The sequence below is a fragment of the Mus musculus genome, chromosome 7 (assembly GCF_000001635.26).
Source record: "Mus musculus strain C57BL/6J chromosome 7, GRCm38.p6 C57BL/6J".
Taxonomy (NCBI): domain Eukaryota; kingdom Metazoa; phylum Chordata; class Mammalia; order Rodentia; family Muridae; genus Mus; species Mus musculus.
In genome coordinates, this window is record NC_000073.6 from 3,629,979 (window position 1) to 3,652,406 (window position 22,428).

Below are 22,428 nucleotides of genomic sequence, written 5' to 3' on the forward strand. Positions count from 1 at the left end.
GCAAGTAAACGTCATCAAAGAGAGCCGAAGCTCTGGGGAAGCAGATTTCTTGGAAACGATTGTGAGAGGATCGAAGCGGTGAGTGTGATGGAGAAGAAGGGATGGCCGGAAGCCAAGCTACTGGAGGAGAAAGTGTAGCGGGCGACTTAAATCATAGTATAAATAATAATATTAAACGTATGGAGCGCCTTAGAACTAATATTCAAGACGTGAGTGGATCACAGCATAACTTTAGGCTGAAATATGGCACGTGGGCCAGACGGGTGGAATGAAAGAACTGAAGGCAGGGTGAGGGAGCAAAGAGCCGGGTTAGGCAAAGATGAATAGTTGCTCAAAGACCCAGAGGTGTGGGGAAAAGTTGCCAGGTCAGGTGGTACCTGGAGGGATGTGCTGTGTTCTGTGTGGGTAGGAACAGGAGACAACCTCCGTGAACTAAGCAAGCTGTGGAGCCTGCGTGCGGCTACAGGAGCTGATGAAGAAGAAACTTAAGGGGATCCGGGAGAAGGTGCTCCTTCTGGTGATATGAGTGGACAGGGTCAAGATGCAGTATTAGGGAACCCCATTCTCCCTTTCCCATAGGCCTTGGGATGTCTCTGGCTGATGAGCTCTTGGCTGACCTCGAGGAGGCAGCAGAAGAAGAGGAAGGAGGAAGCTATGGAGAAGAGGAGGAGGAGCCAGCAATTGAGGATGTACAGGAGGAGACCCAGCTGGATCTTTCTGGAGATTCAGTCAAGAGCATTGCCAAGCTATGGGACAGCAAGATGGTGAGGTGGCACCCTTTAAGTCAGCGTTCCTAGGGAGGAGTGGCCGGAGAGCAGTTCTTTCTGAGAGGCCTAGTTTCTGACTGTGCTCTCCTTCCTCATCAGTTTGCTGAGATCATGATGAAGATTGAGGAGTATATCAGCAAGCAAGCCAACGTGTCGGAAGGTGCCTCCCACCCTCACTTTCCTCTGCCCATTCTGACTCCCCGACTCTCTTGCTCCTTATGGTTTTATCACCAAGTGTCTCCCTCCTCAGCTTTCCTCAGAGCATTCATTCTTCTTTTTTTTTTTAAATCCAGTTACTGACCCTCTGAAAACATACTGCATTGTACCCAGACATGATATGTGTTTATATCTCACCACTTAGGAGACTGAGGCAGCAGGTACATGAATGAGTTCAAGTCCAGTCTGGTCAGAGTCAGCCTGGGTAAAACCCTGTCTCAGAAATAGGTACATTCATGGAGTTGGAGAGATAGTTAAGAGTATCTGCTGCTCTTCCAGAGGTCTTGGGTTTAGTTCTTAGCATCCACATGGGTCATAACTATCTGTAACTCCAGTTCTTGGTGATCTGACATCTTCTGCTCTCCATGGGCATTATATATATATTATGCACATCAGGCAAAACGCATACATACATTTTTTTTAGAAGAAAGTGAGACAACACCTATGTTTAAAAAAAAGGAAGAAAGAAAAATAAACATGCATATTGTACTATAAAACTGATGTGTTTTCTAATTGTGAGAAGACTTGTCTCTGGGTTCTCTGAACTATAGGACCTTTTCCACATCCACAGACAGGGTGTGTACACATGTATGTACGTATATTTTTAAATATGGAGACAAGGTTTCACTCTGAAGTTCAGACTGGCCTAGAAGTTACTAGGTAGCCTATAGTGGCCTTGAACTCTCAGCAACCATCCTTTTTCAGCCTCCTGAGTGTGAGGCAGAAGCAACCATGCCCACTCTGTAGTCCCTACAGAAGGGACTGACTAACCCTGCATTGGGTCAGGGAAGAAGTGCCCCCTGTTGGAATTTGAGTACTTGTGCTAACCCTGGGGAAGGAACAAGGGCTGTTAATTCACTGAGTGATGGGAGTCTCCCAGCCAGCTTCTACAGGGATTCCAAGTGGCAGGCAGAGAAACTTCTTGTTCCGTAAAGCCAAAGAAAGTCACAGAACGTGACTGCCTGATGTCAAGTTTGATGAATCAGGTCTGCTCATGTCAGGTGTCTTAACTAGTGGGGGAAGTGGACACAAAGCCTGTCTAGCAGAGGTGGCCCAATTCATGCAGACTGTCACCCTTCTGGGGTGGAGGTGGGGGGTTGTTTAATGCCCTCAGAGTTTTAATGACCTAAAGGGACATGTGAGGCCACATTACTCAATACCAATTTAATTGTCTATGCATAAAGTGTGGTTTCTAGAAACAGACTTAAGGAATGTCCCAGGGAGATGGAGCAGTACCTGTGAAGGCAGGAGGAGTGAAATAGCCTTGAGTGCCCGGTGGCGGCTGGGAGGATGGAGCAGAAAAGCAGAAAGGATAATGCTGTAGAGCCAACGAGTCACCGGATCTCACTGAAGGGACTCCTGTGCTGTGTGCACCAAGGTTGCAGGTGTGGGGAACGTGGACCTCCATCTGTATGGGAGACCTTGAGTGCCAGTCTGAGGATCTTGCTCGCTAGCCTCAAGGCTTTGGGAAGCTATAGGAAGGTTTAATTTTGGAGCAAGATGAGGTCAAGACCAGATTGACCCAGAGGATAGACTGCAGGAGAAAGATGAGAAGCAGGAGTAAGGCTCCTGGAGAGGAATATAAGCCTCAGTGAATTCTTCAGCCCTTATGTAGCCCCCTCAGCCCCTCCTTTCTGATTCCATCCAGCCTCCACCTCAGTCCCCAGCTTCGTTCCTCCCCCATCCATATCCCTTCTTCTTTGTAGTGATGGGACCAGTGGAGGCAGCTCCTGAGTACCGAGTCATTGTGGATGCCAACAACCTGACTGTGGAGATAGAAAATGAGCTGAGTGAGTGATGGGAAGGGCTATGGAGACACCAGTATCCTGTGCTCTTCACTCTTTCGTTATGACCCAAAGGGAAGAACAGGCATGAACCTGGACCTCTTTTGTTTGCCTTTCTTGGGCAAAAATATTGCCCTGATTAGGTTCATCTTCTATAACAGAGTAACTAACATAAATTGTACTCTCCTCCATCATAAAAGTCTGAATAAGCAGGGCAGGTCTCGAGTCATCCTTTGACCCCCTTGAGCAGCCAGGCTTTGCCACCTCGTACGTGCTCCAGGATGATGCCCACCTCTGCATCCCTACCAGCAAATGTGGAGGGAAGATAGGCCATAGTTGTTTCCTTAAGGCCACGATCTGGAAGTTGAAAATTGTCACTTTCAGTTCATATTTTGTAGACTTTTGTAGAACAAACTCCCACCTGCACATAGCATTGGAGACAGCTAGGAAATTAGAATGATTTGGGGTTGGTTACTAGAGAGGTGGAAGTAGGTATTGGGGATAGCAGCAGAGTCTGCCTCCCCCTCAGTAGACACCTGTCCTTGATGTCCCATTTAGACATTATCCACAAGTTCATCCGGGATAAATACTCAAAGAGATTCCCTGAGCTAGAATCCTTGGTGCCCAATGCTCTGGATTACATCCGCACAGTCAAGGTGAGTGGAGAGAAGTCTGGCTTGGGAAGAACTGGGGCCACTAGACCATGAAACCTCAAGTCTAGAAATAATGGAGAGTCATGAATGGGGCTCAGTGGTGAGGGACAGATACTGGAATGGATGTGTCATGCACATCTCTTGCTTCCTTCCTCCCCTTGGTTTCATGGGAGGATAACCACTGACCTGGCCCTTACCTCTGGCTGCAGTTGGAGCAGGTGTCCTTTGAGCTGGCAGAGGCCACCGCTGAATAAGAGCTAAGACCCTGCGTGGGAACAAGCAAGGATGAAGTCAGAAGGGGCAGGGAGGGAAGCTTGGAGAGGTCAGAAAGGGCAGAGAACATTAGATGTGGAAGGTGTTGGCTTCTCTACAAGGGATTGGAGCGAGTGGAAGTGAAAGAGCAGGGGTCCTGCCTCTGTCCAGGAGATCAGGATGGTGGCACAGGAATTGTGTCTGTGGAATAAAGTGCGCTTTTGACGGCCTCTTTAGTGCAGCATGTCTTCCTTGGAGGCTGCTTTGCCAGCTTGTACTTCTGCATCCGTAGAGCAGAGCAGGCACACTGATGCTTTAGGCAGGGAGGTTGTAAAAGTGTAAAAGGAAAGAGAGGCCTCCAGTGTATGGACCTTAGCTTTCCCAGCTTCCTCAAGGGGAGACCTCTGTTGGTGTTGTAGCAAAAGAGGGTCTTTTGGGCTTACTACAAATTCTCCCTCCCCTTCCTACCCCAGGAGCTGGGCAACAGCCTGGATAAGTGCAAGAACAATGAGAACCTCCAGCAGATCCTGACCAATGCTACTATCATGGTTGTTAGTGTCACTGCCTCTACTACCCAGGGGTATGTATGCCAAACGGTAATGTGCCGCAAGCCTACCATAGGACAATTAACAGGAGAGACAGAATGGAGGGCATGGTCAGAGTGGTGCTGACTGAGAATTATGGCCCCTAGACAGATGGAATTTTTATGATAGTCCCAGAACTAAACAAACACACATACATACACAGCTGAGACAGTAGATGGGGCTGACCACCAGTTAGAAATGTACCTAGTGGGGCTGGAGGGATGGCTCAGTGGGTAGGAGCACCGACTGCTCTTCTAAAGGTCCTGAGTTCAAATCCCAGCAACCACATGGTGGCTCACAACCATCTGTAAGGAGATCTGATGCCCTCTTCTGGAGTGTCTGAAGACAGCTACAGTGTATTTACATATAATAAATAAATACATCTTTTAAAAAAAAGAAAGAAATGTACCTAGCAAAGCTGGAGTCTGCCCACAACCCTCACGTGCTCCACAATGTAGGCAGCAGCTGTCGGATGAGGAGCTAGAGCGGCTAGAGGAGGCCTGTGACATGGCACTGGAGCTGAATGCCTCCAAACACCGCATCTATGAGTATGTGGAGTCCCGGATGTCCTTCATTGCACCCAACTTGTCCATCATCATTGGAGCATCCACAGCTGCCAAGATCATGGGTGAGGTCCCAGCGGGGTCCCTTTGGCAGAGTCTGCTGATAGGTTAGGTTGCCTTGGAAAGTGGGGTTTGGCCTATTGTGTTGTCCCCTGAAGTCAGAGGTCAGCCAGTTTGGCACATCCACACAATAGAAGCACAGCAACCCCCTTCTAGGTTGAGCTGGCTGGCTTAATTAGACCGCACAGATGGCCTCTTCCTGACAATAGGCCCATTTTAGACTCTGGAGCAACCACCGAGTACCGAAGTCAGCTCAGGCTTTCCTACTACTTGGGGCAGCAAATCCTCCCATATGCTATGCTCTTCTCCTGGAAGCTCCTGTAGCAGAGTCCCTTCCCTCATTGCAGAGAGGTGCTTGAAAAGGGAATATGGGGAAAATCACCATCTTTGCTTACTTAGCTTCAGTCTTGAGGCCCTCTGGCCAGGCTGTTTCAGAGCTGGCAAAGGCTGAGACCAAGGTGCTGTGAGACCTCTCCAGAGGCCTCTGCCTGGCTCAGACGTGTCTTCTGTGTCTTCATGGAGTTACACCACTTGTATCTGTGTCCTTATCTCCTTTCCTTACAAGCATTCCAGTCGGATAGAGTCAGGATCCATATGACCTTATTTTACCTCAGCCATCTTCTTAAAGATTCTGTGTCCTGTGCTAGAAAGATGGCTCAGCTAGTAAAAGAACTTGCTGCCCAGGGTTGGCAGCCTGAGTGTGGTGATTCCCCCAAACCCACATCCAAGTGGGAAGAGCTAAGTCCCAAAAGTGTCTTCTGGTCTCCATTCACACACCCTACTTATACACATAAAATAATAAAAATAAAATACCCCCCAAAAGATCCATATCCTCCTAGATGCAGTAGCTCATACTAGTAACGCCAGTATCTAGAAGGCTGAGGCAGGAGGATTACTTTGAGTTTGAGACCAGCCTTGGCTACAGAGTGAAATACTTGTTATCAAACCAGCCAACAAATGAAGGAGCAAAGACGTCGTAGTCACTGTTCTATTGCTGTGAAGAGACAACTGGGGCTTACTTTTAGAGGCTTAAGCCATTATCATCATGGGAGGAAACACAGCGGCAGGCAGGTATAGTGCTGGAGATGTAGATGATCCACAAGCAGACACACACACACACACACACATGTGGGACCTGGCATGGGCTTTTGAAACCTCAGAATTCACCCCCAGTGATACATGTCTTCCAACAAGGCCACGCCTCCTGATCAGTCTAGTCTATCCATGAGTTTCACCTCATGGTGACTTTATGCGCCTATGGGAGTCACTCTTACTCAAAGCACAAAGGTATACATGAGCTCCTGGATGGAAGTCCTGGGCTCTGACCTCACCTCTTGTTGCAGGTGTGGCTGGAGGGCTCACCAACCTCTCTAAGATGCCTGCCTGCAACATCATGCTGCTGGGAGCCCAGCGCAAGACCCTGTCTGGCTTCTCTTCTACCTCAGTGTTGCCTCATACTGGTTATATCTACCACAGTGACATTGTGCAGTCTCTGCCCCCAGTGAGTCCTTCACCTTGTCCCCTTCCCCCAGCCACCAGGCCTTATCTGGCTTGGCTGGCAATATTCCTCAGGCTCCTGGAGGATACCATTCTGGGGCCACCACTTGGCAATAATAGTTGGGTGGCTGGAAACTGGGGGGCAGCCAGAGTGTACCCCTCAAGAGGCTGTTATTAGAAGAGCCCACGGGTATGAGGCTTACCTCCCAGAGTCTGGGGTATGGCTGCCCTAGATGAGGAGTGACTATTGTAGTGGCTGTTACCTTCTCTAGAGGTTCAGTTTCCTTTCTCCTTGCCATTGCTCCAGGATCTCCGGCGGAAGGCGGCCCGCCTAGTGGCTGCCAAGTGTACACTGGCAGCTCGTGTGGACAGCTTCCATGAGAGCACAGAAGGGAAGGTGAGGAGAGGACAGGCATCTGTCCCTGGTGCTTGGGGTCTTTTCATGGGAAGATGCTACTTCAGAGACCTCTTCTGACTAGCAGACAGATGTGTCTGTCTGCAACCCCTACTGAGGCCATCACATTCTCAGCTCTGTATCAGTTATGACAACTCACTATAGATGGAGTAGCTTCATATAAAAGTTGGCTAGGCCTCTTTAACATCAATACTTGAGAGACAGAGGTGGGAAGATCATTAGTTTGAGGCAGTCTGGGTTATATAAGTTTCAGGCCAGACTGGGCTGCATAGTGAAATCCTGTGTTTGAAAAGAAAAAAAGCCCAGGGCTGGAGATGCGGCTCCATCACTTCAGTTCCTGCATGCAAGCATGAGAACTTGAGTTCAATTCCTAACTCAGGTTAAGGGAAAAAAGAAAGCAGGCAGAGTACTTCACATCAGTAACTAACCCCAGCTCTGGGAAGGTGAAGGCAGGAGGGCATTTGGAGCTTGTGGGCCTGGCAACCAAATCAGTAAGTTCCAGTGAGAGACCCTGTCTCAGGAGATAGGTGAGGTGTTGGTGTAGAAGCCATGATACCAGATCTTTGGCTTTTTGTGCAAAGATCCTCTGCCATGTAAAATGTAGTCACAGATCCTAGAGACCAGGACACCTGACACCAAGGTGTAGCCCTGTGTTGGAAGGGACAGTATTTTGCCTACCATAGTAGGACCTGTCCTGTACTAGCAGGGACATGATTCCAGTGATACCATCTATTTTTCTGTGTGGGCTTAAGAAACAATACTGTGTGCATTTCCCTGCTAGAAATTACATCATAGCCCAGGTCAGAGGTTCAGTCTTTGGTTTTGCCTTTTGCCACTTTCTAAACAAGGCAGTACAGCAGGGGGTTATATAGATGTCAAAGGTCTGCCTCAGTGGCTTTTGTGTGTGTGTGGTGGGTATACTGGGATTGAACCTAGGACTCTACGTGTTCTAGACAACTGATCTGTACCACTGAACATACATCTATAAGATCTATACATCCTCAGCTCACCCTCACCCTTTTGTGAGACATGTCTTATCTCTAGTCCAGGAAAGCCTTGAACGAGTTTTGATCCTCCTGCTCCAGCTGCTAGCTAGGATTGGAGGTTGCTGTGTCACACAGCATTTATGTTCTAGCTGGGACCAAAACAACTAGGCAGTAGTTCTGAAAAGTCTGTAGTGGGTTCAGTGGTGCTTTGTGAATGCCAGGGGCAATCAGGGGGGCTGTGGGGTTAGGAAGCTTAGACTCTGATGACAGAGAATGTGAAGAAAAACTTCTGAGGACGTTTTAATTTGGGCTTGAGTGAAGTTATAGTCAGTCGTGTGGCTACTTGTGCTATCCACTTGGAAGAGTGCTCCAGACAGAGTGAATAGTGAGTACAAAGATCTTGAGGCCAGAGTTGAGTGAACCCCAGCAGGGAGAGGAGCCTTCTGCTTCCAGGAGCAGATAATGTGTACAACCTTTGAGGGCCTCTGGCTGCTGTAGAGGCACTGAGAAGCAGGCTAGCTGGGGTCTGTTCTAAGAGGCCAGGGGGATCTGTGGTGTGGAAGTAAGGCAGTGGAGATGACACGCTGTCTGTTGACTAGAGAATACAGGGATTCTGCCTGGCCCAGGACTCAGACAGAGACAATTATCCAGAGGGTGCAGAGCTTAGATATGAGGACTGAACCTGAGCTACAAGTTCAAGGAGCACTAGGCACTGGAACCCACAGAGCACCATTCCTGGACAAACGTGAAGAACATGTCTTGGGGAGGGCACACTGTCAGGTGGTCAGATACACAATAGATGGGTTGATGATATATAGATGTTGGCTGAGGGGACAGTTTACATGGCTGGCCACCGCTTCTCAACTCCCCCCTAGGTGGGCTACGAACTAAAGGATGAGATTGAGCGCAAATTTGATAAGTGGCAGGAGCCACCACCCGTGAAGCAGGTGAAGCCCCTGCCTGCACCCCTTGATGGGCAGCGGAAGAAGCGAGGGGGCCGAAGGTAAGGAGTTCTGATGGGGCTAGACGTTTGGAAGTGGGGAAGGGAAACAACTTCTTCCCAGCCAGCTCCCTATATCCTGTTAACACCCACTTGCCCTAGGTACCGCAAGATGAAGGAACGGCTAGGACTGACGGAGATCCGGAAGCAGGCCAACCGCATGAGCTTTGGAGAGGTCAGGCTTGATCCACAGTACCAGTGGGACCATATTAGGGTCTTCTCTCTGCACATCCTGCTGCCATCCCTCCTCCCCACCCTGTAATCTGAGAGCAGATCTGGGGCTACCCAACCCTCCTCCCTCTTGTCTAGCCTCTCCTCTTAAACCACCTTCTCCATGGTGATCTTTGCAGCTCTCAGCTGGCTGGCTTCCCACGCAGCTCTCCAGGCTGCTTCTATATCTGACTGTCATCTAGGTGGTCCTGAAAGAATCCGCTTAGGTGCCACCTCAGTAGCGCGGCTCATCCCAATTCTTGGCAACTTAATGTGGATGTAGAGAAAAAATGGCTACTCTACTCAGGTCAGGAACCAGTTCTTCCCAGGGTTCCTAGCTATACCCAAACAGAGGTAGGATAGGCTCTTGTTTTTGTTTTTGTTTTTTCTTTTCTGAGACAAATGTGAAGCGAGCTTTAATTACATACTGCTAAGGATGATGGACTCTGGCCAATAGGGTAGGCTCTTATTAGGTCACTTAATGCTGCCAGTCCCCTGGCTGATGAGGTGGTGTCCATGAGACTGGCTGATTGGGTTCTCAGGTGACTGCCTCAGGGGACTGGCTGGATGTACCCAGCTTCTTAACCGCAGGTTGCTCTCGTCTCACCAGATTGAGGAGGATGCCTATCAGGAAGACCTGGGCTTTAGCCTGGGCCACTTGGGCAAGTCAGGCAGTGGGCGTGTGCGGCAGACCCAGGTGAATGAGGCCACCAAGGCCAGGATCTCCAAGACACTGCAGGTATGGATTGGGCCCATGAGAATGGGAGGCAGGTGGGATATGGAGGTCAGTGAGCCTGGATCCCAGCCTCCCCTTTCCCTACAGCGGACCTTACAGAAACAGAGCGTGGTGTATGGTGGGAAGTCAACAATTCGTGACCGCTCCTCAGGGACTGCCTCCAGTGTGGCCTTCACTCCACTCCAGGTACCATACCCTTTTCTACCAGGCATATGATAAGGCTGCTGTGGAGATCTGTTGAGATATAGCACATGAGCTTAGGCATCCACAACCACACAGTAAGTGCCTAACAGTTGGCCATGACAGTTGTGACAAACTCAGACCAACTTTGGAACCAGGACTAGGATGCTGCCCACGTGATCCAGATACTCTCTGAACTTCCTAGTCTTTGTTTAAAAATAGTCCCGTAGTCAGGATGCCATCAGGGTGGGCTTGAGTATCACAGCAGCCCAGCGGCACTGAGCAGTGTGGAGCAGAATGGCCTCAGGTTACTTACCACAGAGATAGGCAAGTACGCCCCATAATGTCTCAAGGAACCAAAGAGCTCCCTAGCTTGCCACAAGTGCCTACTGAGCACCTGCCCACCATGTTCCAGGCTTTGGGCATAGAGACAAAAGAGACAAGCTTTGCTTTTGTGGGGAGAAGGTTGGGGAGCACAGATGATTGAGTCTAGTACACAATGTATTAGAAGACACAGGTGCCAGGAAGAAGCAGGCGTGGACGGTGATGGGATTAGGGGAAGCCCAGCAAGAGGATTGGAAATATTCAATATAGTGCCAGCATTGTCATCACTGTCATGGGTGGGATTTGCAGGAAACTGGCTGGCCATATCCCTCTGGGATTCAGTTTCCTTATCCAGAACCAGGCAGGAGTGGTGATTTTAACATCACCTGAGGAGATTAACAGTCCTGACATCTAAGACCTACCCCAACACCCACTGTGTCAAAAATCTCCCAAACTGAGGGAGACTTCAGGGACTGTAAATGGTTCCATGTCCACAAGAGTGTCTGGGAGACTCTGACATGTCTGGTTCTCATCTAGAGGGAGGCCTGAGCTTCCCAACTTCACCTGTCACCCTCTTCCTTTCCAACCCAGGGTCTAGAGATTGTGAACCCACAAGCAGCCGAGAAGAAGGTGGCAGAGGCCAACCAGAAGTATTTCTCTAGCATGGCCGAGTTCCTCAAGGTCAAGGGTGAGAAAAGTGGCACCATGTCTACCTGAAGGAGCCCGCACTCCAGGTGACCATCCACTGAAAGGACATAAAGGACTGGAGCTTCTGAAGTGACAGATATCCAGCCAGGAAGTTGTGGTGTGGTGGAGGCAGCCTTCCATGCTTTGCCTTTGGCCCAAGGCCATAGCATCCAAGAAAAAGGATGAAGAACCTTAGCCTGCCTCCCCCAGCATCCATGCTGCTGCTTCCCTAAACGGGCAGAAAGGTCTTCCTCACACTCAGCTTTTTTACTTACAGGGGGAAAGGCAGTGCTTTTATAGAACGAGTACAATTAAATGTGTAGTGTCGGGCTCTGAACAGAGGGTGTGAGTGATTATGAAAGAACCAAAGGACTCAGAGCTGTGGGGCTTCCAGTGTGAGCAGCATGGACCCAGCTCTCTTCTGCTCTTATCCTGGAATCTAAGAAAAACCCTGTCTATCTCTAACACCATCACCTGCCCCATGAGAACATCAGCATCATGGCCACCACAAAACTCCAGGACCCAACAAGACCCACAGGGTTGTTGTCCCTCAGGCTAGACACCTTGGTCCAAGAAACATCCACACAAAATGAAGCACGTAAAAGCCTTGGAAAGTGTGTACAGAAAGCACCCACCCAGTTCTGCATTCATGGTGGAGCCTATTGTTTTAATTCATGTTTGATGAGGGGTCCAAGCCTAGGTCCTCAGCAAGGGTGAGGCAGGCGGGTGTCCTGTGGGAGGGACCAATGCCAGGCAAGCAAAAGAAGTGCACACCACCCAGTCTGACTTGCGAGCCGGGGCTTCAAGGGAGAACGTTGAACAGTGCGAACTGTGTCTGGTTTGTTATGAGTCTGTCGTTCTCTGAGGGAGAGTAGCTGCTGGGCTCCATTTTCTCTGCTTAAGGTTAGCTCTGTTGGTCTAAATGTAGATGTAGCTGGTGAGGTTAGGGCTTTCTATCTTGGGCTTCCTGGTCTCTATTCCTCTCTACATACTGTATCTTAATCGTAGTCCCCCGTGGGTCTGTTGGGGAAAGCCCTTTGTCTGTCACTTCCCTTAGAACCCCTACTCTGTCCCTGGCCTGACTTCATTCTGACTTTGCCAGTGTTGAGTGGAGTGAAGTATGAAGATGTGAGTCTCGGAATTCAAGATGCTGCAGAATGTCTTGAGGACTCACTAAGATATGGTTGCTGGTCGTAAAGTTTGATTTCACTTTTGCTAAGATAGAGCTCAAAAAATGTGTATTTAAGCCTGTAATCCTACTTACTCAGGAGACTTTTGAGGCAGAAGGGTTGGAAGTACTTAGGCTACACAGTTGAGTTCAAGGTCAGCCTAGGCTGTAGGAAAAAGCCAGTGTCCAAAAAAGAAAGGAAGGAAGAAAGCAAGCAAGCAAGCTAGGGAGATCTGGCAAGATAGCACTGTTGGTAAAGTGTATTTCATAAAAACATGGGAACCTTGGAAGGCAGAAGCAGGCAGATCTCTGAGTCTAAAGACAGCCTGGTGTACAGAGTAAGTTCCAGGACATTGAGGGCTACACAGAGAAACCCTGTCTTGAAAAACCCCAAAACCAAAATAAAGCCAAAACAACAGCATAAAACCATGAGTTCAATACTTGGCACCCATATAAAGGCAAGGAGTTGGTAGCATGTATTTGCCATTCCAATGCTGACAAGGTGGACACAGGTATGTATGGTCCTGATGAGTGGCCTATCTAAAACAAAGCAAAACAACCTCAAAAACAGCAACAACAAAAAATGAGCTGCTGAGATTGACTTGGCCTTCATAAGCACATGCATGTGCACCTGCACACAGTACATTCATATGCATATGCACACATTCATATGCATATACACACACAAAATGTTAGGGGGAGTTGACTAAAGAGATGGCTGCTCCTCAAGAGGACCTGGGTTTGATTCCCAGCACCCACGTCAGCCTACAATGGTCTATAGCTCTAGCCCCAGAGAATGACATCCTTTTCTTATCTCCTTGGGCACCAGGTGCACATGTGGTGTAGACACGCATAAGCTAAACACCTATACGTACACAATCAAAGTTTTTAAAGGGCCAGCAATACAGTTCAAACCGGGGTGCCTGCCTAGCAGTGTCAAGGCCATGTCTCAAACATTTTAAAAGGGCTTTGCGGTGTGGTGGCACTCACTCACTCCCAGCGTTACCAGGCAGAGACCAGATTTCTGTGAGTTCTCTGGCGAACCTAGTCTACACAGTGACTTCCAGTTCCTTAAAAGGTCGAAGAAGCAGCCACATGGTGGTAAGCACATACCTGAAATCCAGTACTTGAGAAATGGAAGCAGGAAGACTTGAAGTTCAAGGTCATTCTCTGCTGCAAAGCTCTAGGTCCAATCCAGCCTGTCCTATGTGAAATCTGTCAAAAAGGAGAGGCAAGAATCGACTGGAAATAGCTCAATAGTAGTCTTCCTCCCTAGCATGTTAAGCCTTGGTTTCAAATCTCTCTACTGGAAAGAAAAACAGGAATTTCCATGGATCATTTCAGGGAAAGAATAACTAGTTTCCAACTCTAGCTGTTGATGTAATTGTTCTAGCATAAGTCTTAAGTATCTGGATTCTACCTCCACCAACTCCCCCGGTGATTCTAAAGTGCAGCTCAGCCCGAGAATCATAACTGTTTTTAAGGCCATTAGTATATCCTGGGAGCTTGTTAGAAAAAGCAGAATTGGGGACCGCCTAGATAAGAAGGAAGCTGCATCTTAATAATTTGGCAGGGATTCCTGATAGAGCTAGAAGCAGTTCCCCATTCTTGGGCCCGCATGAAATAGCAAAACTGAATGAATAACAAACTCGAGAGAGTGTAGAAGCTGTTTAAAAAATCTGGACAAACACTGGTCCCTAGGTTTCACCTTCTTAAGTCTATGTGACCCTAAGAATATGCATCTAAAAATTACATAAATGTGTGAGCTTAAGTGCACCAGCAGATGCCAGCTGAAAGAGTCAGATCTGGAACTGAAGTTACAAGCATGCAAGCCACCCTGTGGGAACTGGTCCTCTGCAGGAAAATGTTCTTAACTGCTGAGCCATCTTTCCAGCCGAAGAATATGCCTTTTTATAAGCCATTTTTTCTCTCTTGCTTCATGCCATTCTGATGCGGTGAAATGCACGTGCACGTTCTCTTCAAGTGTGGATTTATCTTCTTTTCCTCCACATAGTAGGCAGAGATAGATCGAGTTTCCCCAATTCATGAAAACGTGGTGCTCACGTTTGCAACCTAGTCAGCAAAGGGCTATGGAGTGCTTCATGGGTACTAAACAACGAGAAATCCAGAGAGTGAGACTCAAGTATGTGTAAAAACGGCAGGAATCAAACAAAATTAAACCAGAGGCTCACCTAAGCACTCGGCAAGGGTGGTCGGAGAAGTTTACTCCTTAAGAAGCATAGCAGAACTCTAGTGAGTAGTCATTACAGATGTAACCGAGGTAGGGCAAAGCGCAGTTTCCTCTACAGCTGGAGTCCTTGCAACTCCAGGGAAGGTCCCAGTCTGCTAACTTAACCAGAGAAACGTCAGTCCCACGCCTTGTGTTTCTCAGTCGCTTCTGCAATGTTCCTGATTCCTTCTTTCTTTCTTTCATCCTTTAGAAAGCACTGAGTTTTAGAGATATACCAAGCAAACGCGCTTGGGGAATAACTACGAGGATCAGATAACAGCCTAGACAGGCAAAGGAAGGATGCTCCGACAACCACACCTGTCGGCAGGTTAATAGCTACCCTATTGGCTAACCGAGGGAAGGGGCGGGGTGTTTGTCTAGCTCCTCCCCTTAGGGCTGGCGGCTCTTTTGATTGGTAGATGACTTGGGTTTACTATCCCCAACCCTCTGGCACCTCTCCGTCTCCCACTAGATAAGCTTCCTTTAACACTCACACGCTATGCTTTTTGTCGTTTTCCTCTACCCACATTCATAGCTAACCAATGAGTTCAGGGTAGAATACACCTCGCAACCAATTACAGCTGCCTTTAAACTTGACGAGTAACTTCCCGCCCCTCACCCTGACTCCTCCCCGCTGCCAATTGATTTAGGGTAAGGGGGCGGACACATCCAATCAGCACGACACAGGCTTCCTGATTGACACCCAGGTCCTCGCGCTGGCGTGTTGTGCTCCGAGGAGGGGAGGAGGAGGAGGAGCTGGGAAGAAATACCCGAGCCAATCCAAGCAAGCTGAGCGGGAGGCCAATCGAACGCCGCGCCTTGCCGAGATCAGCCAATCATAATGAAGAGGTTGGCCTCATTCTCGCTAGGAACCAATGGGGCGCGCCTAACGGCGCAGAGCGACGTACTGCGGGAGCAATGACGGACCTATATTCGGGGCTCGGGGGCGGGCCGGCGCCAGAGAGGAGAAGAGAGGAGGGGAGGCCTCCGCCGCCGCCATCTTGGACCGGGCCCGTTCAGCTTCCGTGGAGCCGTCGGCAGCCGCTGCCGGGCCTTTCCTTGATCCCTGAATCCCCTACTCGGTCGTCTAGAACAATCCCGGGCCCACTTCCTCTATCAACAACCCAACCCTACTTCCGGCTTTCGCGCCCTCTTATCGCGATAGCGCCCGGGCTCGGGGCGCGAGGAAAGAGGAAAAAAAAAAAAAAAAAAGGCGGCGGGCGGGCGCTCGCCTCTCTCTCCCCCCTCCTCGCCTGTCGCGATACGCTCCGCAGCGGCGGCGCCAGCTCCTGCGGTGAGCGTCAGGTTCGACTGGGCCGGACCCCTTTCCCTCTTCCCTCAGCTCCATCGGCCGACTTCTTGCTCCGCGACCCTGCTGCCTGTCGCGACACGGCCTCAGCTCCCGCCGGGCCCAAGCCGCGCGCTCGGGCCCAGCTTCGGCTCGGGCGGGCGGGGACCCTCTCCTCTCTCTGTCCTCCCGCGTCCGGACTCCCGCGTGGCAGAGCGCCGGCCCCGGGTGCGAGGTGCCCGTCCTCCTCCGCGTCTGGCTGGGCTTGGAGCGGTGGGCGCGCTGCGGGCCGCGGAGGGGTCTTTCTGCTCTGGGCGCGGGGCCCACTCCTGCAGTCATGCCTTCCCCGGGAGCTCCATTCGGGAGCGTTGCCTCAGTGCACCCGAAAGCTCCAGCTTGTTGGTGTCTTGATAGGGGGAAGCCTCTTTGGAAGAGATGGATCTTGTGGAGGAAAAAGTCCCCAAGACCCGAGGGTGCAGTTAACGTTGTGAGTTGGAGCCTAAGCCAAAGTTTCCACCTAGTCCTTACAGCTCTAGCAGTGAAGTCTCCTAGAGGTCCCTTTCCACCAATCTTCTTTTTAAGGAAGCATGGGGTTTGTGAGTGTGTGTGTGTGTGTGTGTGTGTGTGTGTGTGTGTTTTGTTTTAACACTCCCTCCCCAAACCTTGGATTCAGGACTGTACCGTATTGCTCACTTCCTGGCTTCACATCTTTTGCATCTTTGAGGTGGGGTATCAGTGGACTCTAGCTTTGGGGATGCAGGCTCCACTACGATGCACGGTCTGCCTCGGTGGGTGAAGCTTCCTAAGTGGTTAGGTATTGCTGTGTGTGGTGAGGACCGCTTAGCTTTTCTTTCTAGATCTGGGTCGGTGGAATGCGAGCTCCCATGCTTTCAGTTGTTGGTGCTCTTCTGTTGGGACAGTTGAAGCACTTCTAAACAGCTGTATCTCGGTTCCGGGACTGTCATCCCTCTTAGGATTAGCTTTCTGTTCTTTTGGCTAGGGGCTTCCTCACCGTCTCCCTTCCCCGGTCATCACCTGGACTGCCATCTCTCTGTATTTCCATTCTCATCTGCCCAGCCTATGTGGATATGTGATCTTTTATAATTGAAATCCACTGGGTGAAAGCGTTTCAGAGGTAGAATGGTCCATCTCACCCAACTGGCACCCTGTAGGACTGCTAGCTCTCCTCACCGGAGTCTTCTGCTGTGTAAGGGGTAGCCTTTCTCCCTGCAGTTGTGTTGTCTTTGTCGGGTAGGTGTTGTCACCTGCCAGGTAAAGTCCCTGCCTTCTTTGCTATTGGCATCATCCCCTTTCTTGCGTTTGAGATGGCCACACCACCTATGTACCCAGTGTGAGGCTAGGATACTCTTGGGTGTGGGTGCCCCTGGCTAGTGTGACTCCTCCTTTGTGGTTTTTCTGTGAAGTTATGGTTTCTTGTTCTGTGTCTGAGACCTGGGTGAGAGACCACTGTGGTCACTTTGCTTGGGACTAAAGAGCATAAGGGGTGACTTTTCAAGGTGTCAGTTTCTCCTTACCTTGGTTTTTGGGCCTCTCTAGGGGAAACAGTTACTTCTAAGCAGGGTCTACTTTATTTACCTCAGAGAATCTTCCTGTGGCAGTGCCAGCATCCTCTCCACTAGGTTCAAGTTCCACTTTGAGTGCTGCTTGCCACCATCCCTGGCTTCAGTGTGAGCCCTCTTAGCCCTGTGCTATGCTCCAAGATGCTTCTGTGGTCACTTAGCAGTACCAGGCTTCAAAATTAAGGTTGTACCCCTTCATCAGGTCTCTGAATGATGGCTTGGCACCTGTGGTGAGAAGTTCTATAGATTGTTCTGTTGTTGGCTCCTATTTTGAGTACTTGATTTGAGGATTTGCTACAGCTGTGGACAGATGATCCTAATGATTTTGCTTCCACAGACGCCCAGCTTCCTCCATGCTGTTTGAGACCCTTCACCATCTATACATGTATTCTGTGTGAAGGTGTTTGCTTACCTCACAAGGGCCCTGTAGTGATGGCCTCCTCGAGCAGGACCTGGGAAGTGGGATGGGCAGTCTTCTGTGGTGGCACCTCTACTTTGAGGCTCTAGCACTTGCCTCTGTTTGCAGAACTTGTGCAGTCTATGCACCTTCTCCTTGTGAAGTGGGGCTTGGTTTTGTTTTGTTGTATGTGGAGAGAAGGTATTGCCTCCACTCTGGCTGTGGCTCCAGCCTCTAAAACACAAAGTCCTGGCTCTGTGGGCCTTGTTCTACTCAGGAGCCTTTTGCCAGTCACACATTGTCTTCTTTAATCACAGCTGTGCCCGTATTGATGGCTGAAGTATTACATCTGCTTGGTTTTTTTAATTTTTAAATTTATTTTTAGTCTACATGCACTTTGCCTGCACACATGTAAGTACACTGTATATGTGCTGTACCCGAGAAGGCTATTTTGTCCCCTGGGGCTGGAGTTATAGACAGACAGTTGTGAGTTGCTAAATCTTGTTTTTTGTATGTTCATGTGTCCCTTGGCAGATATGTGGGGGTCAGAGAAACACTTTGAGAAGTTATTCTTGTTTTCACTATTTGGCACCCAGGGATTGAATCAAGACCACCAGACTTCATAGCAACCACCTTTACCTACTCAGCTGTCTCACTGGCCCTTAATTATTTTTTATTACATTTATTTATTTATTTATTGAGTCTATGTAGTTCTGGATGGCCTGGAACTCACTATGTAGACCAAGCTAGCTAGAGGTCTGTCTGCCTCCACCTCCCAAGTGCTGGGATTAAACGTGCTGGACCAACATACATTTATTTGTTTACTTGTTTATTAGAGTGTTAAGAAAAAGAGAGAGAGAGTGTGTCTACTCAGGTGCTTTTGCCCATGTATACACATGCCAGGAGCATACATGTGGATTGTAGAGGCCACCTGTTGAGAGTTGGTTTTACACGGTTTACCATGTAAATCCTGGACATTGAATTTTGTCAGGCTTGATGGCAAGAAAATATGCTGAACCTACTCACTGGCCCTTTGTTGCCCCTGTTTTTGGGTGCCTTGCTTCTGGTCCCTTTAGAACTTCTGTCATTTGTTGTTGTTGTTGTTGTTGTTGTTGCTGTGGCTTATTGCTCTTGCTGCAAGCCTGTGTCACCGCTTCCTCTGTGTTGCAGTCCCAGCCACTTTGTGGAGCGTGGATAAGGCCTCACCTTACTTAAGGTGGCAGTGCCTGCCCAGAACCCTCCTACAGGCTCTTGGGACAAAGTGAGCAGTGTAATAAGCTCTTGTTTAACATTCTTTCCTTCCCTGCTATAAAAAGAGGCTTCTCTGTGCTGATGGATATTAGAGCCAAGACTCTAGAGTCAAGATCCTGAATACCTCCTGCAGGGTCCCTAGATCAGGGGTACTTAGTCTACTTCAGTCTCCTCTATGGGGCTCTTTGCTGAGTTCTTTTGATGGTTGCTTCATCTTCCTGGAAATTGCCTGCTGTATGGTGTGTCAGCTAATCCTCTGTTGAGAGTGCTGTGTGCGTGCTCTCTCTTTTTGATAGATCCTAAAGATATTTAAGTCCCCACAGTTTGAGGTGCCACCCATAGCTACCTCCCCACAAAGTGGGACCCTACAGAGTTAATTTTTTAAATCCCTTTTCAGAGAAGGCACTAGCCCCATCCACTGTAGGTAGGCCTCTTTTTCTGAATCTGCTCCCTAATGCAGTATCCCATGCTATGATTAGTATAAGTGAAAATACTGAGCCAAGCATGGCAGTACACTCTTGTAACCTCAGCGTTTGGGAGGACAAAGTAAGAATGTGAGTTTAAAAGTCATCCTGAGTTATATACTGAGATCCTATTTAGGAAAAGGAAAGATTTTATTTTTTTTCCTGCTGTGCTGGTGCATGCGGTGGCTGGCTGAAACATTTTCCAGCTAGCACCTCTGTTAAGACTGTTGTGGAGGGGTTGGGGATTTAGCTCAGTGGTAGAGCGCTTGCCTAGCAAGCCCAAGGCCCTGGGTTCGGTCCTCAGCTCCAGAAAAAAAAAAAAAAAAAAAAGACTGTTGTGGATAGTCCAGGTCCCTTGATGTTAAGGACCCTCAATCTGGCTACCCTCCAGGTTGAAACCCTTGGTTCTGGTAGTGGAGCTGCCTTTATAGTTAGGAGCTATATTGGGGCACTCTTGCCTTGTATCAGCCTAGTTCTGAGAGCCTTGCTTGATATTGCACCCATGGGGGAGAAGGTTACATACAACTTGTGCTAGGAACTCATAAACCCTCTTAGGGTCTTCCTCTCCAGGATGCCCTGTTTCGGGGTCAACTTTTGTAGTGTGGATTTCCCTGCCAACCGACCTCCTCTCCTCAGTCCTTTGTCCTCAGGCCCTTCTGAATTAAACTCTGCTTCCTTCAGAATAAAAATAGGTGTCTTTGACCTCCCTGATGGGTTCATGTTTCTGAGTCTAAATTGCCAGTCTATCTGATGTGGAACTCCTCCATGTGTGCAGATCTGTTCACTCATAGCTAAGGTTCTTCTCTTTATCTTTTTGAGATTTCTATCTTCTCATCGCCCTCCTTGAGTGCTGCTTCCTGCTTCCAAGTTTCTATAGCCATTTTTAGTGTCGGGCTTCTGCTGTGGAATAAATTTCTCGAAAGTGTAAGACCCTCTTGTTTGATATCCTGCCTTGTCCTGTATGAATGGGCCTTGATCTTCATATCTCTCTTCCCCTTCAGCTCACACCTCTTAGCCTTTCCAGGAGCTGCCAGCCTCATGTATTCTGTGACTTACCTAGAGTGGCCTCTCTCAGTCACCTCTGCTCTCAGCCCCTCAGTTTAGAAAGTACCATTTCTAGGGCTAATGCTTCCATCCCAGCAGTCTACCTGTGTGCTGCTTGTGCTCTAGTGTCATCTAGAGTGCAGATATTCTGTATTTTAGAAAATTTCTACTTCCTAAGTCAAGAGGCCCACCAATAAGATATACTGTTCTTTGTTTCAACAGTTTCCCAGATTGTACAGTCTGCCAGCTGAAAGAATGCAAGAATAGGCCAGATCTCCCTTATTCGATAGGAAACGTAGCTGGGGATGTAGCTAGATGAAAGAGTGCTTGTATGTGTAAGGCCTAAGCTCTGTCAGGTGAGGGAAGAGCAAGTTAGTGTCTCTTCCTTCTACTCTCCTACTACCCCTGATTCCTATCCACATTCATGACTTGAGTTTGCACCAGCCCAGGAATGGATGTTAAGTCTATCCCAATTGTTCCCAGCAGCGGCCATTTTCAAGAGAGTATGAAGAGAGTGCGTCTGTAGGGCAGGGAAGATGGCGGACAAGCGCAAACTCCAAGGTAATCGACTGTCTACTGTTCATGTGGCTACATGCCCTTCCTTCCGGGAATTCTCTGGATATTTGCAATCTTGGCAAGATCCTAACAGTCTTACTCCCTGGCCAGGTGAGATTGATCGCTGCCTCAAGAAGGTGTCCGAAGGGGTGGAGCAGTTTGAAGATATTTGGCAAAAGGTAAGGACCTAGGAACCTTAAATTTTGTTGTCTGTAGGGCAAAGAATCAAGAAGAGGTTCAGGGCCTTGGGGTCTTGACCAGGGAAGCATCTCTAAGATCGATTGTGGGGAGGGGGTCCTAGATTTCCCAGCCGAGGAAGAAAGAGACTGGACCTTTACAGCTATGGCGAGTTCTGGGCAGCCACTTTCACATTGACTGCTGAATTCTTCATCCCTCAGCTCCACAATGCAGCCAACGCGAACCAGAAAGAAAAGTATGAGGCTGACCTAAAGAAGGAGATTAAGAAGCTACAAGTGAGGGGGCTGGGGATGGACTCTTGTGTCCTATGGGAGGAGGGATGGAGACAGTGGACTGCTGGGTCCCAGGGAGAAAAGGTCATTGAGGACCCCCCTCCCCCCAGTTTCCAGGTCTACAACCTAATTATCTTGCTTTTTCTCCCTTCAGCGGCTGAGGGACCAGATCAAGACATGGGTAGCATCAAATGAGATCAAGGACAAAAGGCAGCTTATTGAAAACCGCAAGCTCATTGAGACGGTTAGAAACCAGAGCCTGGGGTTCTTTGGGGTGGGAATATGGTCAGGCTCCTGGGACCCAAAGAAGGTGGAGGTGGAGCAGTCACTAGAGAGTCCTCGGGAGGAGTATTGTTTCCACAACTAAGGGAAGGGCAGAAATGAGGGCTCAGGCTGTTTCTAGCATTGCTGGCTCTTATAGCTCCTTTTCCATCTTTGAGCACCTCTGCCAACTATTACTCTTCACAGCAAATGGAACGGTTCAAAGTTGTGGAACGAGAGACCAAAACCAAAGCGTATAGCAAGGAGGGTCTGGGTCTGGCTCAGAAGGTGGATCCTGCCCAGAAGGAGAAGGAAGAAGTTGGCCAGTGGCTCACGGTGAGTTGGGACGGAGAAGAAAGTAAGCACTTGGGCCCAGACTTAAATATATACCAGGGCCTTGAGGACAAACCTCTCTTCCCTTCTCTTCCCCAGAACACCATTGACACCTTAAATATGCAGGTGGACCAGTTTGAGAGTGAAGTGGAGTCACTGTCGGTACAGACACGCAAGAAGAAAGGCGACAAGGATGTGAGTGGTGGGGGCACCATCACCCACAGGGTAAGGGTGGAGGTGGCCTGTGAACAGAGGGCATCTGGAGGCTCATAGGAGTCTGGTCCTGGATACACCTGGGGCAGAGATTGAAAAGGCAGAACAAGGCAGCTTAGCTGGCTGAGTTGTGGTATAGGGAGGAAGTGAGAGAGGATATTGGGATATTTGGGTAGACAGTGTAGCCATTGTTAGGGGCAGTTTGGGTGAAGATGGACTTAGGTTCAGCTGGCACCACATAGTGAGACCTGAAGAAAGGA

At 49.1% G+C, this 22,428-nt stretch overlaps 2 protein-coding genes and 1 long non-coding RNA gene across 29 annotated transcripts in view; 2 read left to right on the plus strand and 1 right to left on the minus strand.

The window, feature by feature from the left end:
• The first annotated feature begins 6 nt into the window (after nt 1-6).
• Nucleotides 7-12,507, plus strand: Prpf31 (pre-mRNA processing factor 31). 2 transcript variants are annotated; one of them, NM_027328.4, is made up of 14 exons: nt 7-78; nt 580-764; nt 867-927; nt 2,690-2,773; nt 3,326-3,423; nt 4,146-4,252; nt 4,715-4,884; nt 6,223-6,380; nt 6,684-6,773; nt 8,653-8,780; nt 8,880-8,952; nt 9,598-9,726; nt 9,811-9,909; nt 10,819-12,507. In NM_027328.4, exons 2-14 carry the CDS (start codon nt 588-590, stop codon nt 10,942-10,944), a joined length of 1,500 nt encoding a protein of 499 aa, NP_081604.3. In that variant the 5' UTR covers nt 7-78; nt 580-587; the 3' UTR covers nt 10,945-12,507. The 2 variants fall into 2 exon arrangements, with proteins under 2 accessions (NP_081604.3, NP_001153186.1); NM_001159714.1 differs by having other exon boundaries at nt 8,671-8,780.
• On the minus strand, nt 1,093-15,482 carry Gm15927. 13 transcript variants are annotated; one of them, XR_003946709.1, is made up of 7 exons: nt 14,275-14,367; nt 13,196-14,191; nt 4,666-9,957; nt 3,618-3,685; nt 3,060-3,124; nt 2,220-2,517; nt 1,093-1,425 (listed from the first exon to the last, which is right to left on the minus strand). It is a non-coding gene; the product is annotated as a predicted gene 15927 (long non-coding RNA). The 13 variants fall into 13 exon arrangements; XR_003946711.1 differs by having other exon boundaries at nt 3,060-9,957; nt 13,196-13,297; nt 13,836-14,191; XR_003946708.1 differs by lacking the exon at nt 3,060-3,124.
• Cnot3 (CCR4-NOT transcription complex, subunit 3) overlaps nt 15,269-22,428 on the plus strand; it is a 15,863-nt gene continuing 8,703 nt past the window's right edge. For 3 of the 14 annotated variants that reach the window (XR_001785521.2, XM_011250500.3, XM_006539757.4), the window contains exons 1-7: nt 16,015-16,087; nt 20,820-20,897; nt 21,003-21,070; nt 21,290-21,364; nt 21,516-21,605; nt 21,830-21,958; nt 22,055-22,150. Coding sequence is in view for 12 of the 14 variants with exons in the window: in XM_011250500.3 (XP_011248802.1) it covers nt 20,873-20,897; nt 21,003-21,070; nt 21,290-21,364; nt 21,516-21,605; nt 21,830-21,958; nt 22,055-22,150 (483 nt within the window). In the remaining 2 variants the exon portion in view is untranslated. Of the gene's footprint in view, nt 15,618-16,014; nt 16,088-20,819; nt 20,898-21,002; nt 21,071-21,289; nt 21,365-21,515; nt 21,606-21,829; nt 21,959-22,054; nt 22,151-22,428 lie in introns of those variants that run through there. The other 11 variants (XR_003946437.1, XM_006539753.4, XM_030242406.1 and 8 more) reach the window with 10 other exon arrangements.

Bases quoted from the DNA above. Each gene is read 5' to 3' on its own strand.
- Prpf31 (NM_027328.4), top strand. From the start codon at position 588: ATGTCTCTGGCTGATGAGCTCTTGGCTGACCTCGAGGAGGCAGCAGAA. The intron at 8,781-8,879 runs GTAAGGAGTTCT...CACTTGCCCTAG, and splicing joins AAGAAGCGAGGGGGCCGAAG to GTACCGCAAGATGAAGGAAC. The intron at 9,727-9,810 runs GTATGGATTGGG...CTTTCCCTACAG, and splicing joins GGATCTCCAAGACACTGCAG to CGGACCTTACAGAAACAGAG.